The sequence below is a fragment of the Chionomys nivalis genome, chromosome 21, assembly GCF_950005125.1.
Source record: "Chionomys nivalis chromosome 21, mChiNiv1.1, whole genome shotgun sequence".
NCBI classification, from domain to species: Eukaryota; Metazoa; Chordata; class Mammalia; order Rodentia; family Cricetidae; genus Chionomys; species Chionomys nivalis.
In genome coordinates this window covers 43,919,750-43,938,507 of record NC_080106.1, presented here as the reverse complement: position 1 = coordinate 43,938,507, position 18,758 = coordinate 43,919,750, and the positions used below count along the sequence as shown (strand labels likewise).

The window sequence follows — 18,758 nt, the reverse complement described above, 5'->3', positions numbered from 1 at the left end:
AAAATGTACATTGTACTTTCGTTCAATAAAGGATGAAACAGGTTTGGGTATCATGGATTCAGTTCTTTAGTAAATAACCTGATCCAGCTCTGTGAGTCACAGATCTCAAATGGGGGAGTGCACTTCTAAGAACTTCAAAGTGCTGCCTGTGTAAAGTGATGGGGGGGGGGTTAAAACTAGGATTCTAATGTCGGTAGTTTTAGCAAGAGCCTTCCTTATATTCCACTCCGTATCTAAGAAGTCTATAGGGCAGTGGTTCTCAATCTGTGGGTTGTGAATTCTTTGGGAGCATCTAACGACCCTTTCATAACGGTCACCTAGCCATAAGAAACATAGATATTTACATTATGATTCATAACAGTAGCAAAATCACAGTTACAAAGTAGCAATAAAAATAATTGTATGCATTGGGGGTCACCACAACGTGAGCAACTGTATTAAAGTGTTGCCCCTTAGAAGGTTGAGAACCACTGATACTGGGGAGAAAGTAGGAAACACAAATGACAGCCAAGTCATTGAGTAAGCAGTCGGATACTTTAAAAGGGAACAAAAGATCAGTGAAGGAAACACACACACACACACACACACACACACACCCTTGTGCGTTGCCTATTCTTGCTTAGCATTCCCAGATAGCTCTCTTGTAATGCAACAGGGATTCATCCGTTCTCCACCATTAGGATTTTAAATTTCACAGCAGCACTAAGCTCCTATAGGTACTGCGAGCATTCACACAAAACTCCTGAAATAAAGATGCTAAGATAGATCTTTGGCCTGTGTCCTAGTCTTTCTATCCACTACAGCAGCATTTCTGGAGAGAATTGCCTTAAATGTGCTGGCCGTGGAGATTCTATCCATGCCTCCTGCTGTGCTCTCACCAGGTCCAAGTGGAGTAGTAGAGACCTTTGTAAGACAGTGGCTGGACACCTTACCTTCATCATCTCTCAAAATCCAGTCTGGAAAAGAAGGACTAAGTCACAAATGTGAGAAACAAAACCGTCCATGACTTGCAAACCCAGCCCTCAGGTACTCTTCTGATGCACACTTTGGGGAATAGATCCTCTTATTACTCAGATCTACAAGAGAACAAACCTTTTACCAGGTGTTCCAGTCTTCAGCTGGAATGTGTGTGTTAGTGGAGAGAGAAATCCAGGGTGTTACACACAAAGCACCACATTTCCTAAAATTAGACAAGCTTACTCTGCTCAAGCAAAAATGTTCAAACACTTCTCAGGGAATTAAAAGATATCTGTGGTGGTAATCAATTTCAGGGGGAAATTGTTATAGGGGGTTGCTTGTTCGTTTCCTGGCCACTCAGACACCTGAAATAATCACACAGAAATTAAACTATTTCAACAACTGCTTGGCCAACCACTTAATCGTATTGCCAGTTAGCTCGTATATCTTTCGTTAACCCATTTCTATTATTTTATATATTACCGCGAGGCTTGTGGCCTATCAGCAAGGCTCCAGCTGGTGGCTTGTGTCTGTCTCTGGCCGTGGCTCTGTGGCTTCTCTCTACTCCACCTTCTTCCTCCCAGCATTCAGTTTAGTTTTCCCCACCTAGCTCTACTCTGCCCTATCAGGTCAAGACAGTTTCTTTATTCATTAACCAATAAAAGCAACACATAGACAGAAGGACCTCCCATAACAGAAAATCAATCATTAGTGGGTAATCAAATTCAGGGGGAAATGAATCAGTGGGTAATCAGTTTCAGGGGAAATAGTGAGTCATACTACCAATAAAGGTCCGGATTAAACCTTTAACTACAGGTATTGGAGAGTTGTTCAGAGATAGGCCACTGATGACTTGTAACACCTTGTTGGACATATTTAAGCAGAAAATGATAAAATGAATTATTTAAAACTTTTTCAGAATTGGCACTAATATAAGTTTTCTACACTATCACAGACCACAATACACATGCATGCGTGCATATGTGCGTGCACACACACATGCATGCACACACACAAACACACACACACACACATATCTGATGTGTTCTTCTGTTTTGATTTCAAAACTGTAGTTGATACTTTAATTTATTGGTTTTATACGAAGCATTTATTTCTTATCTTAGTAAGAAATATGGCATATTATTTAACAATAAATCACACTTCTTTCTAGGTGAATACTATTTATTTTATTGTAACATGAGGTTAGTTGTACAAATATCACCAGACTTGTCTTATTCAGTTTCTTTTGGTGCATTTTAATTTCTACATCTTGCTTTATTAGAAGGGAAATCACCAAGCTCTAGTAGCGCAACTGAGCATCATTTCCACTTACTCATTCTTTAACTAGCATTTTGATGAACTACATTGATATTCTTGTTTCTTTTTCTGACACTTCTTACAACAACACAGGGGTATTCAGAATGTGCTTATTAAATTATATACAACAGCAATACCCAGAATAAAGTTAGATATCAGAACAGAACATTAGCAAAGAACATTAGTGTCTAACCTGAAACACTGAGCCAGCAGGGCTTAGATGGAAGTCATAACACATCAGACCTCTGGAATTGCAGATCTTTGGCTTTCACGAGACTAAAGGGAAACTTAGTATCACAGTGGTGGAGTTTCCATGGTGTAATGGAACAATTTATTCTTCATATTTTCCTGTTTAGGGAAAAAAAAACCTAGATAATCCTCAAACTTCATGGTTTGTTAATTTTATCTTTAGCTTGCCTTATTATTATATGCTGGTGAAGATCTTACTAATAAAATCAGTATCGTCACTAAACATAGATGAGCCTTTCAGTGACTCATAACCATAAAGATGTTGGACGCCTCAGTTGTCCCTTTGTTCTTGATGAGTCATTTCTACTTTAGATCCCTACTTTTGTCTAGGATGCTCTACTATACAAATTCGTTGACTCTGCTTTATGCAACCTCATTTGGGTTTGCTGGGACACAATTTTCTTTGCTTTCTCTCTTGAAAAGAAAATGTTAAAAATTAGGAACACAGTCAAATTTTGAAAGCAGTTGCCATCTATACCAGTATGCATAGACAGTTCTTCTGTTTTACTCCGCAGTACTTCTGTAATAAACATGAATTTGTGTCGAGTGGTTGAGATGGAGGGGCAAGAGCTTGGGCTGCTGTAGAGATTCACAATTATAGCTCAAGGTTTATAATATGGTGTAGAGTGTTGATCTCTTGCATCACACTCTTTCCTCTGGGATACCATTTAGAGCCTTTTGGGGGGGGGGGTTCATCTTCACATTGCAGTTTGTAGTCCTACCTCATGAATTCATGAAAATGACACAATGCTAGCAATGTGATTTGATGTGCATGGACCGGATCTGTTTAAATTGTACCAATCCCCTGTTTTAAGAAGCTATTGCTTTCTGGATTTCTTATAAGAGAGAAGATACTTACTTACCTTAGTGTTTCATTGATTTTTCTCTTGCAGAACCTCAGATGGTGGCAAAGCAGTTGGCACCATAGAAGTCAGCCTCGTGAAGATGGGGGAGATTGAGGATGGGGATACCGACCACATCACAACAGATGTGCAGGGACAAAAGGTAGGATTGCAGGCAGCTTGCTGTGCAGATTAAATTAGAAATGATAAGCTTGGCCGGAAGCCTGTGTTGCCAACACCCTGTGGGCTTTGAAATCTCATTATTCAAAAGCTAAATGAGAAATCATCTCTGGAGTCGAAGCAGGATATGCGCATTTCCTCTGAAGCAGAGTGCCATTTACCCGGAGCTGCGCAGAGCTGTGCCATTCAGAACACCTTTCTCTTCCGTGCCAGCCCCCATGTTGATATCATCTCTTCTCAGTGGGAACAAAAGTGGAGATCATTGTTGCATTTTGCCATGATTACCCTGCAGGAGGCACAGGGAGGATTCTGGGAAGGTGACAGCCAAGTGTAGCCTGCTCTTTATTCCCAAAGACGTATTTGGAAAGAGGCGCACTCCTAATTTGAATTTTATATGAAGGAGAGCATATTGAACAAGAACTTTGTATTTTATAAAATTGCACGGAGGGGAGATAGAGGGAGAGGGAGAGAAAGAGAGAAAAAGAGAGAGAGAGCAGAAAAAAACAGATGTATGTCATCCTCCAGATGACAATGCTAGCAATGTAATAAATAAAGTAAAACAGTATTTTTGAAGCTCAAGCCCAAGGAATGTCTGTACAGGCCTTTCTCTTTCTTCTCCCTTTTCTAGAACAACAGTAATATCAACAGACAATATAAATATCAGCCTAAATATTTTTCTTACAAATGTAATTTTTATTGTATTAAAGCAATTGAGGTGTACAGTTCAGGCTTTAAAAAGACTTCCAGGAGTTTTATAGGACATTTACTATTTCATGTTATGTTTCATATATGTTATGTTTATTTTATGTTATAATTTTAATTACAATAATTTTACTATGACTTATACTTTGTCTTAAATGAACATTTTAAAGCATAAAGCCTGTTGTGACTTGTGACTTTTTTCCTAGTTTGTTGCTCCTTAACTTGGAATTAGTCAGGGTCTGTAAAGAACAGAGCTGACACTGGTAGAATGAGTGTGTATGTGTGTGTGTGTGTGTGTGTATGTGTGTATGTATGTGTGTTATAAGAAGGGCATGGTCCAGGTAGGCCAACAATGGCTGCCTTACACTGGAGAGGTGGAGGAATCAGTAGTTGTTCAGTCCGTGAGGCTGGATGCCTCTGTGGTCCTGACCTGGTGCCAGAGGCCTGAAGGATTCCTGGAGACCTCTTGGTCTTCATTCGTGTTGGCATGCCAAAGAAGTTGGTTCTAACATGAGGGAAAAAAATGCCACAGCAACAGGACGGATTAAATTGCCAACAAGAGTAAAGACTGGCAGGCAAAAAGCCATGCTTCTTCTTCAGTGTCCCTTTCTCTGGGCTGCCACCAGGAGGTACAGCCAACATTCAGGATGGATTTTCCTGCTTCAGATAATCTTCCTGAGAAACACTGTCACAGGAGTGCCCAGCAGCTTGTGTTCCGTTGGTTCCGTTTGTAGTCAAGGTGACAACCAAGATTAGCCAGCATGGAATATGCTTGACATTTGAGCCTTGGGAAATATCTACTTGGGTGATTATATTTACTTAACATTTACAAAACATATTTCTTTTTAAAACAACAGTATCTAAGACTGTCTTTAAAAAAAAATGTTTCTCTTTTTTTTTTTTTTTTCCTGAACGAGCTGATATTTCTTCTTCCTCAAACCTCATTCTCCTCTTGCATCTTCCAGGAATGTTATCACACACTGTGACATATCCCAAGGCTCCTATGACAGTTGGGCCATGATGATTTCTGCAGCAGATCTGCAGTTTGTGCATGTGAAATTTCTGGCCTGGGCCTTGGTCCTTCCACTCCAACTGTGTTCCCTAGAGCATGCCACATAACGCCCATCTTTGCCGCCATTACACACGTTCTCACATTAAGTTGGACAGAGACGATTTGAATTCTAAACTGGGCACTAGGTGCTGAAGTATGCAGACAGGCCTGCCTAAACCTGGAGCAACACATCAGGCCCCCAGCTGCTGTGTCATCAGCTCCCACTTCAGAGATTAGCTGCTGATTCTGCTTTCTCTGGAGCTCTCCGTACTGACTGTTTTCTCAACTCCCCTGCTGCTTGACACCAGGCTGTTTCCTGAACAAAACTGTGTGACCTGAGGGATCAGGGCGACCCAGGACACATCTGCTGTATCCCAACAGCTTACCCACCCCAGATTCCAGTTCGCTGCTGTGATGATGCTGCAAATGGAGGGATGCTGAGTCTGCCTTGAGCCCCTCTGTATTCTCACAGTTCACCTGCCCTGCACTGTAGTCCATTATGACAACGCTGTGTAAAAGCCTGAGGGATGGTCTTTTCAGAAACGTAGAACTTGCTACCTGGGAGGTACCCCAGCAAAGTAGCACACAAATTTTAATGGGCTAGCAATGTGGATTCATCACATGAAACTTTTCTTTGGTAGACATTGACAGTCTCAGATCATACTGTGAGTGTCAGAAGTGAACAAGACAGGTAAACATGCCAAACATCGTTGGCATAAACTTTGTCTCATTTGGACTTTCAACAAATCTTAACTTTTTGCAGTTTTCTCTTTATAAAATGATTTATACTCCTCTGCAATTCCTAAGAAAATTTATGATTAAGTGGTAAATATATATTAAATTCTCATATATACAATAATCATATGAATATCATGAAAATAAGTTTTAGTTCGGTGCTTTATGACATCTTTTCAGAATAGCAGAAGGATAAATCTCTCTGTAGATCTTTGCACTCAAAATTGTCATGAAGTGTGGCCAGTGTCTGTCACTAGAGCTATGAGATGTCCATGGCTGACGACTGATAAAGAAGTTTATCCACTGAAACAGTCAACATCTTTAGAATCCACATGGTTTCGAATGGTTGGGGAGATGGCTCAGTTGATAACAGCACTAGCCAAACAAGCATTTGAGACCCAGCACCCATTAACAAGTTGAGCTTGGCCGTGACTACCTGGAACTCCAGCTCTGTGGGCCTAGGGTATAGACAGATTGATCCTGACAGCTTGCTGGCCAGTCATCTTGGCCAAAATGGCGAGCTTCCTGTTCAGTGAGAGACAGCCTCTCGAGACACTAAAATGGAGAAATGGAGAGTGATTGAGGGAAACACTCAAAGTTTTGACAGCTTTCACAGTGTGCACATGGATGTTTGTACACACATGTTTGCGAGAGAGAGAGAGAGAGAGAGAGAGAGAGAGAGAGAGAGAGAGAGAGAGAGAGGAGAAAGCAATCAGATAATAAAATTCCATGGATTGGGAGGAGGAAAGTGAACTTCTACAGTTAGGTCAAGAAGTGGCATGTGTGTCATGCAGATTGAAACCTACTAAAGGCTGTCTCTTGCAATAGCTAGTTTAGAATTCCATAACCAAATGCATGGTCTAAGTGACTTCAAAAACAGGCTCTTATTTTGTTACAGTTCTAGAGTATATAAACCTAAAATCAGTATGCTAACCAATCTGATAACTTGATATCCGGTGAGCAATATTAGTTGATTTAATCAGTTGTGTGGGGTGTTGTCTGATTTTTTTGTCATGCATCTTACTCTCCAGCGAACAGAATAGTTGTTCAAAGTTACAGTGCTATTGAGTTGATATGATACCGTCTGATTTGCAGTTTGGATGGGCGATGTGGAGTGGGAAGATCCCATTTCTGTGTGTCGTCTGCACAGATGAGGATCTTCTATGAGGAATCAAGCATAAAGTGGTCTTTGACTACAAAGAGCCAGCGCTGCCTCCACAAAGAATAATAGTATCTCAGAACAGCAGGCTGATCTCTGTGAATTCAGGATTTTGTGTAAAAGGTTCCAGATAGATCACTACGCTGCATTCTGTTGTCAATGCTCTTCTTCAAAAGATGATATCTCAAAGCTGTATCTAATGATCTCAAGAACAGCTGTCACACACAAACTAGGAAAGTGTCTCCACCCCAGTCTGAGGCAGTGAGATCTGACTTCAGCCACTAGGCACTCCATGCTGAGATGATGATCGCTGTGTTCCTAAACGGTCATTTAGCAGTTTTGTGTAGACGGAGATGAGATGAGGACGTATTGGAAACAGGAGAAATGAGCCTTAAGTAGACACAAGTCTCACTGCAACTTTCTCCGGTGATATCAGGAGTACCTTCCCTGCCTTGCTATGAGAAAGGAAGATGACCACAAGTGACGTGTAGCTGGTCAAAAGAAGCATTTAAAGAAATAAAATTCGTAGTAACTTCTCTGTATAGGTGGAACTCAATACAGAAATGGCAAAACCATATTAACAAGCTTATTGCATAGTGTAACTGAATGTCGCAGTCAAGGCACATGTAGTAGACAGATTTCAGAGTCATTAATAAAGACGTACGTTGTCTGTCTTCCTCTTCAAAACTGTTCCAGGAATATGCATACTCCTTTTTCATGAGGGTTCCATGTCTGAGCTTCTAGGAGAGACCATCCCTGGGAAAAGGAATAAGGGGCAGAAATGAGGGTAAGAAGATACATATGAGAACAGACAGGAAATAGCCCAAGGAATTTTAGGTCACCCCCTTGGGGATGGGTATCTGAGACTGTGGACTCTTCCCTGAAGAGCCTAGCAGGACCTACAGATAGATTACAGTTTCCCTAAGGGTCTCACAATGAAAGAACATTCTAGGCCTTCTGTTTATTTTATTTTGTTTATATTAACTATTAATATCTGACGTGCTTGCTGTGAAAATTCTCCTCTTTAGTAGAAGAAGGAAATTTACTCATCAGCCCACTGGGGATAGGAGAATTTCGTTTCTTCTGTCAGTTACAGCTTCATAGGAAGACAAGTAAGGAACTGTTTGAGACCCTGACTCCTATTATGGCTTGATCACTGGGGACATGTCCTCTTCAGTTCCTTCTTCTCCTCTAACCAGGGAATCCTTAGTCTCAGATATTATGAACTCTTAATCACTAGCTTTGCACGTCAGGTTACTTGTAATGCACCTCTTATTTTATGAGAAAGGATTTGCACTGTTTTGTTAGAGACAAAGAATATCTGTTTGTCCTAGAAATGAGATTATTCAATATACTTTTATTTCATGTTTTCTTTACTTAAAATATAGGAGTTCGTATGCTGAAATTCACCAATGTGACAGGAATATAAATATTTGGGTCCTTGGCTCACTTTCCTAAGGATGTAAATTTTATTTTTGTACTTGAAGGACAGTCATTTTCTTTTTAGTTATTCCTCAAGTGCCATTTAACCAGAAATAAAGTGTACTCTGTAATTACACAGTTTATATGTATTACATATAAACATGAGTAAATGGTCACAGCTTAAGCAAACAATACATTCAAGATGGAGCTAGAAACAGATAGCTCATTTAAAACTCTTGAAACCACATGCAGAGCTTTATGTTGTTGCAAACAAAAGTAAATCATTTAGTCTCTCATTTCATTATTTTAAAGTCTGATTACATTTTTTTCCCATTAATTCCTAGTGTGCACTAGCGTATGAATGTACAGCAGCAGAAAGTGGGAGCGGGAAGGACAACTCACCTTTATTAAATGCAGGTATGTAACTCAACTTTGGAAACTTGTGTTAATGCTATATGAACATAAATTTTAATTTTCTATGAAATCCATGATATTGAACTTGGACAACATCCTCTCAGAGGCCCTCCTGAGTACTCTGTTTACTCTATGCTTGATGGAGAAAAACATAACGGATTATTAATTTTCTATTTTCATGTAGGTGATAGGTTTGGGGGGGGTGACCTTCCACTCAGTTCTGAATATAGTTCTAAATGTCCTAATCCAGTCAACCTCAAAGAATGTGCAGGATGTAAGACGTCAACAGCTTCTTTTTAGTTACCTTACATTAGGAAGAATGAGGTCAATTGAGTCCGTGTTCTAAAGTTAGAGATTTTTAATTTAAAAACCCAAACTAACTAAGTCTTAGACCTTAGATAAGAAGTGTGTTGTGAAGATAAAAAAACTTACTCATGACTTTGGCCTATGTGCCCCCATCTTTCCTTCTCTATATTTATTTATCTAAACTCAGCAGCTTTGGCATGAACCTGCTTAAATTCCCCTGTGAGAATTTTATTCTTTAGACAAAAAAAGCCATTAGCATTCTCTAGGTTTTGCATTAATGTATTCTATGGAACTTGGCAGTGTGGTGTGAGCTATGGAGTCCCTACTGAGTGGGAAAGAATGTCATATCACAATCTTCCATTTCTATCTCTAGAGATGTCAATCACAATTCAGGAAACTCTTTTGTCTATTGTAAAAAAAAAAACAAAAACTGTTTGCCTAAAGTTCTTATCCTTTTCCAAGGTTGTCCTTGTTGCAAAGTTGAATGTGTGTGTGTGTGTGTGTGTGTGTGTGTGTGTGTATGTGTGTGTTTGGAATCTGGGGATCCGAGGGCAGCAGAGAAAGCTCAAGGAGAAGTTAATAGGTCACTAAAAAAGATCTTCAAGTACCTAGCTGTCTGAGAAAACAAAATCCAGAAGCCACAGCAGCTATCAAGTTTGTGAAGCTCTGATATGATTTCATATTATAATTATGTAATTGATACAATAAAGTTGGAAACATGCAATTGGTTCCTTTTCGTTGTTATGTTAAAATATAATCAGAAGCAACTTAAGGAAACATTTTGTGGGTACTTGTGGTTCCAGAGAGGGAAGAGTCCCTCATAGTGAGGTGGCATGACAGCAAGGAGCAGTGTGGTGGCTAGAGCAGGAAGCTGAGAGATCACATCTTTAACCCAAACAGGAAGTCTAGTGAAGGGAAGCAAAGTGGGGCTGTATACCACAAACCCCATCCTTAGCCATGTGCTTCCTCCTGTAAGACTCCATAACCATACCAAACAGCACCACCGCCTACGGGCTAAACGTCCCCACCCTTTAGCCTCTGGGCAACAGCTCTCATTCAACCTCCCTATTGTGTGTCTGATTTTTATTTTTTATTTTTTATTTTTAGGCAGAATAGTAGTAAGAAGTTAAATTTAATTTGAGGGAATGGGGGGTTGGATCAGTGAACTTGGAACTCAAAGAAGTATAGCCGGTAAGGTGGCCTGCAGACACTAGGTGGGCTTTCCTGTCTACTTACATAATACATGCACCTCCTCTGCCTCTCTGCCTCTGAATAGCAGAAAGGTTCCTGTAGTGTTGGAAGACGATTGCCTTGTTAAAGTAAGAGCACACTCAAGCGCCCAGAACTGATGCCAAGCATCAAGGTGGCTCTAACTGGCTTTCAGCCTTTTCATGTCAATGACCAAATTCTCCTGAGCAATGCTGGGCTTCCCCTGTGAAATCTTGTTCTGCTTTGTTATGTGTAACTTCATGAGTGACCCACAGCCCACCTCTGCATGCATGTTTCTAGGCCAGAGGTGGGCTGTGGGTGGCTTTCTCAATCGCTCTTCACCTTATTTTTTTGAAACAAGGTTTGACCCCAACGCAGAGCTCACAGTTTCATCTGGAGTGGTTGTTCTGGGGTTCTTGGAGTCAGTCTGTCCTGTCAGCTACAAGCTTCTCCACCATGCTGAGGCTGGAGGTGCATGCAGCCACTCTCAGTGCTTAACATGGGAGCTGAGGACTGAACCCTGTTGTAATATTGAGCGGCGGGCTGTGTCCCAGGCACCCGGCCACCCACATGGCTTTACCCGAAATAATTACACGGAAACTGTATTCTTTTAAATACTGCTTGGCCCATTAGTTCTAGCCTCTTACTGGCTAACTCTTACATATTGATCTAACCCATTTCTAATGATCTGTGTAGCACCACGAGCTGGCTTAACAGGAAAGATCTTAACCTGCGTCTGTCTGGAGTGGGAGAATCATGGCAACTCACTGACTCGGCTTCTTTCTCCCAGCATTCTGTTCTGTTTACTCTGCCTATCTAAATTCTACCGTATCAGAGGCCAAGCAGTTTCTTTATTAATTAACCAATGAAAGCAACAGATGGAAAGATGACCCTCCTCCATCAGAACCCCATGCCCACAGGCCTGTGCAGCAGCAGGGGACCCCCTGAGCCCGCTCTCCAGAGCTGGCTTCTTTTTGACACTTTGCTGTTTGAATTGATGCAGCAAGCACAGTTTTGATTTTGAAAATTTCCCATCTTTTTCAAAACATTCCATGAGCATTTCATAGTATGTACTTTCTTGTGGAGTAGCATACAAACTCCTAATACACTGTAATTATTTTCTAGACATTCTCATTTACATCCAAAAGCTTTTAGGTTTTTTTTTGTTTTGTTTTGTTTTTTTGAGAAGAGGATCCTCTCTATAATAATTATTAAATATGTACACATTTGATACCTCTGAAGAGTAATTTACTCTCTGAATCTTTTTATTAGGATGTTAAATCAGACTAGCTCATGACCCTTTTATGAGTTTCTGGCTGTCAGCAAACATTGGTCTTGATGTAGCATCTTCCTTGGATACATCACTATTTACTGAGTCATGAAATTAGCCTTTGTTTTTTAAAGATCACTGTCATGCTGTATGTTTAGATATCAATGCCCTTCGTATTCTGGGCTGGGGTCATATGTATCAAACAGTGGTAATTTCTAGGATTATAAATTGAATGTAAACAGATATAGGGAATGTGCCACTCTCATTCACAAATACATACAGCCTACATTTCTGTTTAGGGAATTTATTAGTTCTTTTTGATTCAAAGATGAACCACAACCTTTCTTCAAAACAAGCCCAATATATCCACTTCTTTCTTCACAAAATAGCATAGGCCACTTTCTCCTCTTATATTGTAGGTGATGCAGATTGTCAGCTCCTACGGATGCATTGCTTCTGACTTTCCATTTTAGAATGTATTGCATCCATTAGCAAACACAAGACTCTTAAACCTGGCAAATTGAATTTCACATTGCTTAATAATAGATTTTCTACTGACATAATAAAAATCTTCCATCTTGTAGAATCTGACCAAAAATTTGCTGGTAAAATAAAATTTGGTTATTAAATGTAAGTTTTCAGTCTTGATGTATGCACAACTTTGAGATTTCAAGTGAGCTAGACAAAACAGCCAATTCTTCTACATGGTTTATTATTTAAGAGTGATCCCAAACCAGAGAAGGAGAGAGAGGGAAGAGGGGGTGGGTATGAAGAGAAAGACAGAAACTTTTATTATTTCAGCTTCTTTGGTAATGACCTTCAAGCTCCAGAATGGAGGGCATTGATATCTATGCATGCCTTCTCAATGATGCGCTGTTTAAACACAAGGCATCCGAGACTAGCTTTTTTGTGAAGAGAATGGTCATTAGCCAGCGATGGACACATATGGAAATAGAAGGTGCCTAGAGCGGCAAGGAGCTCAGAAGTGCTGAGAGCAGGTACAGACAGAGCACTTGAATCAGCCATGCATTCTTTGCTCTTTTTTTTTGTATTTTTTATTGAAAAAAAATTCCACCTTCTCCCAGCCTCCCATTTCCCTCCCCCTCTCCCAGTCCTTTCCCCCTCCCCCCACTTCTTTCCTCCTCCCTCTCCAGTTCGAAGAGCAGTCAGGGTTCCCTGCACTGTGGAAAGTCCAAGGTCCTCCCCACTCCATCCAGGTCTAGGAAGGTGAGCATCCAAACAGCCTAGGCTCCCACAAAGCCAGAACATGAAGTAGGATCAAAATCCAGTGCCATTATCCTTGGCTTCTCATCATCCCTCATTGTCCTCCATGTTCAGAGAGCCCAGTTTTATCCCATGCTTTTTCAGTTCCAGTCCATCTGGCCTTGGTGAGCTCCCAATAGATCAGTCCCTCTGTCTCAGTGGGTGGGTGCACCCCTCGCGGTCCTGACTTCCTTGCTCATGTTCTCCCTCCTTCTGCTCCTTATTGGGACCATGGGAGCTCATTCCGGTTAACCTAATTAAAAAATGGGGCACTGAACTGAACAGAGAATTCTCAACAGAAGAAGTTCAAATGGCCAAAAGACACTTAAGGTCATGCTCAACCTCCTTAGCCATCAGGGAAATGCAAATCAAAACAACTTTGAGGTATCATCTAACACCTGTCAGAATGGCTAAAATCAAAAACACCAATGATAGCCTTTGCTGGAGAGGTTGTGGAGGAAGTGGTACCCTCATCCATGGTGGGAATGCAAACTTGTCCAACCACTTTGGAAATCAGTGTGGCGGTTTCTCAGGAAAATCAGGATCAAACTTCCCCAGGACCCAGCAATACCACTCTTGGGAATATATCCAAGAGATGCCCTATCATATTACAAAAGCATTTGTTCAACTATGTTCATAGCAGCATTATTTGTAATAGCCAGAACCTGCAAACAACCTAGATGTCCTTCAATGGAAGAATGGATGAAGAAAGTGTGGAATATATACACATTAGAGTACTACTCAGTGGTAAAAAACAATGACTTCTTGAATTTTGCATACAAATGGATGGAAATAGAAAACACATTCCTGATAGATGAACATGGGATGTACTCACTCATAATTGGTTTCTAGCCATAAATAAGGGACATTGAGTCTATAATTTGTGATCCTAAAGAAGCTCAATAAGAAGGTGAACCCAAAGAAAAACATATAGTTATCCTCCTGGATATGGGAAGTAGACAAGATTGCCGGGCAAAAAATTGGGATCTTGGGGGTGGGGTGGGATGGGGTAAGGGGAGATGGGGAGAGAAAAGTGAGAAGGGGAGGTGGGGGGAACTTGGGGAATTGGGATGGTAGGGATAAAGGAAGGATGGATATGGGAGCAGGGAAGCATATGTCCTAATTAAGGGAGCCATCTTAGGGTTGGCAAGAGACTTGAACCTAGCCAGGTGCCCAGGGGGATGTCCCTAGTTAGTTCCTTGGGCAGGTGAGGATAGGGAACCTGAAATGGCCCTATCCTATAGCCATACTGATGAATATCTTGCATATCACCATAGAACCTTCATCTGGCGATGGATGGAGATAGAGACAGAGACCCACATTGGAGCATTCTTTGCTCTTAAACGCATAAGACTCTCGTGGACCAGAACACCATAGAAAACTGAAAACACCTTGTCAAATGAACAATGATGCATGTTCTTGCTAGATTGTAGGCTCCAGATAACAGATAACTGCATTTATATGTGTGCGTGCATGCGCGCGCGAACTTCACGGTGACTTTTAAGGGAAACAAATTCTAAAAGTCACCGTGAAGTTCGCGCGCGCATGCACCCACACACACATATATTTGACAATGCCTTGCTCTGTAGCTCAGGCTGTCCCAGAATTCACAATGCTCCCTCAGCCTCACCCCATATGCTATGGTTATAGGCAGATTACACATGCAACATTTTTCTATTTTACATGTTGCCTTAGGATTTAATTTCATCCACAGAAACACACAACTAAATTAAACATGGAGATAGTATTCTCTCCACTAGCACCCGATTCGTGATCAGAATAGCTTATGACTATAAAAATATTCACCCTGTTCATTCTGGGTGCTCATGGCTTTCAGCCAGATATCAGCTCTCCAGTGCTATTCCTTTACATTTGTTTTCATCTACTGAAGAACGATGAATAAAAACTCAGAGACAGAAATTGGGGTTCAACCTGAAGTTTGAAAAGCAAAACAGCCAGCCACTGGCTCTGACCTCAACATCAGTCTGAAATGGCGATCCTGCCTCCAGGAATCTCAGAATGAGACTGTGTCTGAGAGCTGTCTCCTCCTATATAATCCTCTCTAGTGCTAGGATTAAGGGCATGTAGCACTACCACCTGGTTTCTATGGCAAACTAGTGTGGCTATTGGGATTAAAGGTGTGTGTCATTGCTGCCTGGTCTGTAAGACTGATTAGTGTGGCTCTTTTACTTTTCTGATCTTCAGGCAAACTTGATTTATTAAAGTACAAATACTAGTTTAAATAATCTGCACCTGTGTGATTATTATTCTGTAATTTTAAAACTTAGGGCTATTTTGACTTAAAACTCTGGTACTGATTTTTTTGATTTCTTCATCATTTAATTAGTTTACAAAACAATGGCTTTCTCTACGGCATCCTCTCTCACCCACATCCTGTACCTTGCTCATCCTCAGCCTCCACTGCCCCGTCTTGCCTAGGCCTTCCCGCTGGCTGCCACTTCCCTCCAAGACATCCTTTCCTTCTTCCACGGGCTCTTCTTGCCTCTTGCCAGGTGTCTCTGTCCTTTGTTGGTTTTGACAATCTAATGTAATCAATGCGCCTTGCCTGTGGGGACTTTCCAGCTCTTTTCATTGAGTCTGTGCTAATATATTTAGGTTAATCAGCTTCAGGTGGAAGGCTCAATGTCCGCTAATCAGCGGTACCATCTTTGAGATGCCATTTACACCTCAAGCCTTGGTTCTGTTCGTCCCCTCCCTTATCTTCCTCAGCTAGGCTAAGATAGTCAGTGCAGGAAGATGACGCTGTCTGAGTGAGAGACTTTGCTGGAAAGACATGCAGAGCACGCAGCTGCAGTCACTCTTCCTACCACTCAGAGGACCTCTGCTTTAATAAGCATGGACTTTGGCTTTGTCCTTTCCTCTTGCCTCCCCCTCTCAGACCACACAGTGGCTGATGCAGCCTCCTCTCTCCTCCTGGGAAAAGCGAGGATGGAAACGTGTGAGTTGCATTTCTGTGGAATGAGCCCAGAGGACTGCAGCAGATGAAGGAAGGAAACCCAAAATCTGCTCATGGCTCACCATCCTCCAAAGGCGGCTCCCATTCCCATGCTGACACACAGTGGATTGTAAGCCTCCCAGGATGCTGAACAAACTCTTGAGGCAATGGATTATAAAGAGAAAAGTTACTTTGGCTCACAGGTTCGGAGGCTGTGATCAAGGGATGCCGTTTGTGTTCAGTCTCTGACTTTACTGACAGGTCATGTTGGGAGCACGCCATGGAACAAACAGTTTATAATAGGAGTCAAGAAGGAATAGGAGAAGGGAAAGAGACCAGAAACTGGAGTTTCCCATCTCCTTTAGAGCGATTGTCACCAGTCTTCAGTGGCTTCATGATCTTCTATGAGGCCTCATTTCTTCAGTTTTCTATGATCTCCTATTAGCACCAGCTGATAGTCACGCATTTTCCCCAAGGACCTTTAGTAGACTTTATTACATCTAAACCAACAGCACAGCTGTGTACTAAACCCACAGGGCATGTGCAGTACAAACAAGATGTCTGTTGGACAGAAACAGTAGAGAGGCTGAAGAAACCTTCTCAGGTCTTAGCTCGGTGTTCTAGTCTGACTGAGGTTGGTAGAAAGGTGGTGGGCGGGGAAGAGGCGACTCTTTGAGGCATATCAAATGCTTTAAGCAGAGGTGTGCCAGTTTGTGACTATTTTCTCTGCATGAAATGGGAACTGCCAGAGTTCTTCCAGTTACAGACTGCCCTGACCATCACAGAATGGACAGGGCTGAGTGTACCCCTTCTCTGACTACCCAAAGTCTAAATCCAAATTCTGTAGACTGAATTCCAGTGTCATCCTGGAGTAATTTATTTTGTTTAATCTTTATCAGGATGTCTGTTATAATTTTCCATTGTTCTTGGTCCTAAATCAACAATGGGAAGACTAAGAGTCTGTGGGTCTGGTTGGATGAGAAAAGCAATGTTTTCTAATTCAGCGGAAAACCTATTTCTGTGTGGCATTTTCTTGGTATTGAATGATGGCAACATACTTAGATTCCTTAACTTATCTAGAGAAATGTCACTACAAATTTTTTGGGAGCTTATTTCTATCATTAAATATAAAATTATGTCCATATGCATGTATCTGTGCTTGGGTATGTGCCCTTGGTGTGGGTGACTTCTGAGGACAGAAGCATTGGATTTCCTAGAGTTGGGGTTACAGGCAGCCGTGAGCCTTCCAACATGGGTACAGGGAACTGAACTCAGGCCCTCTGGCAGAATACTAATCATTCTTAATCATGGATTCATCTCCAACCCTGGGAGCAGAATCTGTGAACGATTCATATCACACATGTTGCCTTTGACAGAGCCATCTCTCTCCCTGCCTTCTGTGCTCTCGTGGTTTTCTTACTTCCTCTTCCTGTCAGCGTGTCTGTTATTTCTGTTTAGATTGTTCAGTTCTTGAGAACCATTTCAGATGTGTATAAGTCTAAGAAAATGGTGAGCACCATTGAGAGGCATAGGCATCAAACTGAATTACCAGGACTTACTCTTAATGATGGAGTTCAGCACTTAGGGACGAAGCAGCATCTGTACAATCAGCTTAAAATTAGACAGTTAAACACTGTATAATTGAAAGTATGGAATGAACGGATTCCCTCGAGGGTTCCACGGTCCATTAAAATCATCATTGTGGAAGATCGTAAATCAATGACGTCAGTTCCTACTTAAGTAAATTGTTTTACCTCCTCCTGGTAGCCATGCAGGGAGTCAAGATGAGCAGAGATGTACTTCCTCTGGAGAAGTATATGAAGAGAACATGATAAAAATAAGTCATAGTGTTTTCTGGCAATCCTTTGGCCCCAGGTCACATTTCCCCACTCCAGTTAGCCCACTGATAACCCCTCGTATTTCTTTATGTCCAGACACAGACAGGAGGGAGCATTCCTGGTGATTCTGATTTGTCTTTTGATCCCAAGTTTCTGGAACAGAGGGCTTTTACGTGTTACCTGTCTTGGTTTTGTTGAACATTTTCTTGGCATCTTTGAATTATTCAGAATTGTCAGAGCTTGGCTTCTATAATTGATGAATTCTGTGGAAAGCAGGTGGCTTGCTGCCTTTTAGCACATTCCTCTTATAGAATCTGGGAGAAATGGCACAGACACCTGAATGGAGATGCTGAAATGACAGAAATCTTCCATTTTCTCTCTGCTCTTGTGTTTGCCTGGGGCTGGACCTCAAGAGGATAATGCATCAGTTGAAATCTGGACCAGTTTAGAACAGGACTCATTAAGTTATCATAAAACCCTGGCACAATGCAAAACATCTCAAGAGTTTTTCTCTCTGTAGACCTGTCATATGGTATTTTTAACCTTTGCTTTGGAAAAAGCATAATAAATATGGAAATGGGGATGCACATGGGCAGTCTTTAAAAGGGACTCACGTGGGGCTGGAGAGACAGCGCAGTATTTAGCTTGCAGAGGAACTGGGTTTGGTTCCCAGCACCCACATCAGATATCTCACAACCTCTCAAAACTCCAGTTCCAGCCTCCGCAGGTGCCTACATCCACATGATGCATATAAGCACATACATACTTGGATTTTCCTTGGGCCACCAACCAGCTCCCAAGTAAAGACACAGAGACATTAATTATGAATGATTGGCCTAGGCTTAGTTTTGTCCCACTCATTTTTATAACTTAACCTGTTTCTCTTCA

General features: G+C 41.4%; 1 protein-coding gene across 5 annotated transcripts in view; it reads left to right on the top strand.

Annotated features, from left to right (window-relative positions):
* Inpp4b (inositol polyphosphate-4-phosphatase type II B) overlaps positions 1-18,758 on the top strand; it is a 789,563-nt gene that overhangs the window by 560,558 nt on the left and 210,247 nt on the right. For all 5 annotated transcript variants that reach the window (XM_057753361.1, XM_057753359.1, XM_057753358.1 and 2 more), the window contains 2 exons: positions 3,417-3,528; positions 8,959-9,031. In XM_057753361.1, coding sequence (XP_057609344.1) covers positions 3,417-3,528; positions 8,959-9,031 — 185 coding nt within the window. The remainder of the gene's footprint in view (positions 1-3,416; positions 3,529-8,958; positions 9,032-18,758) is intronic.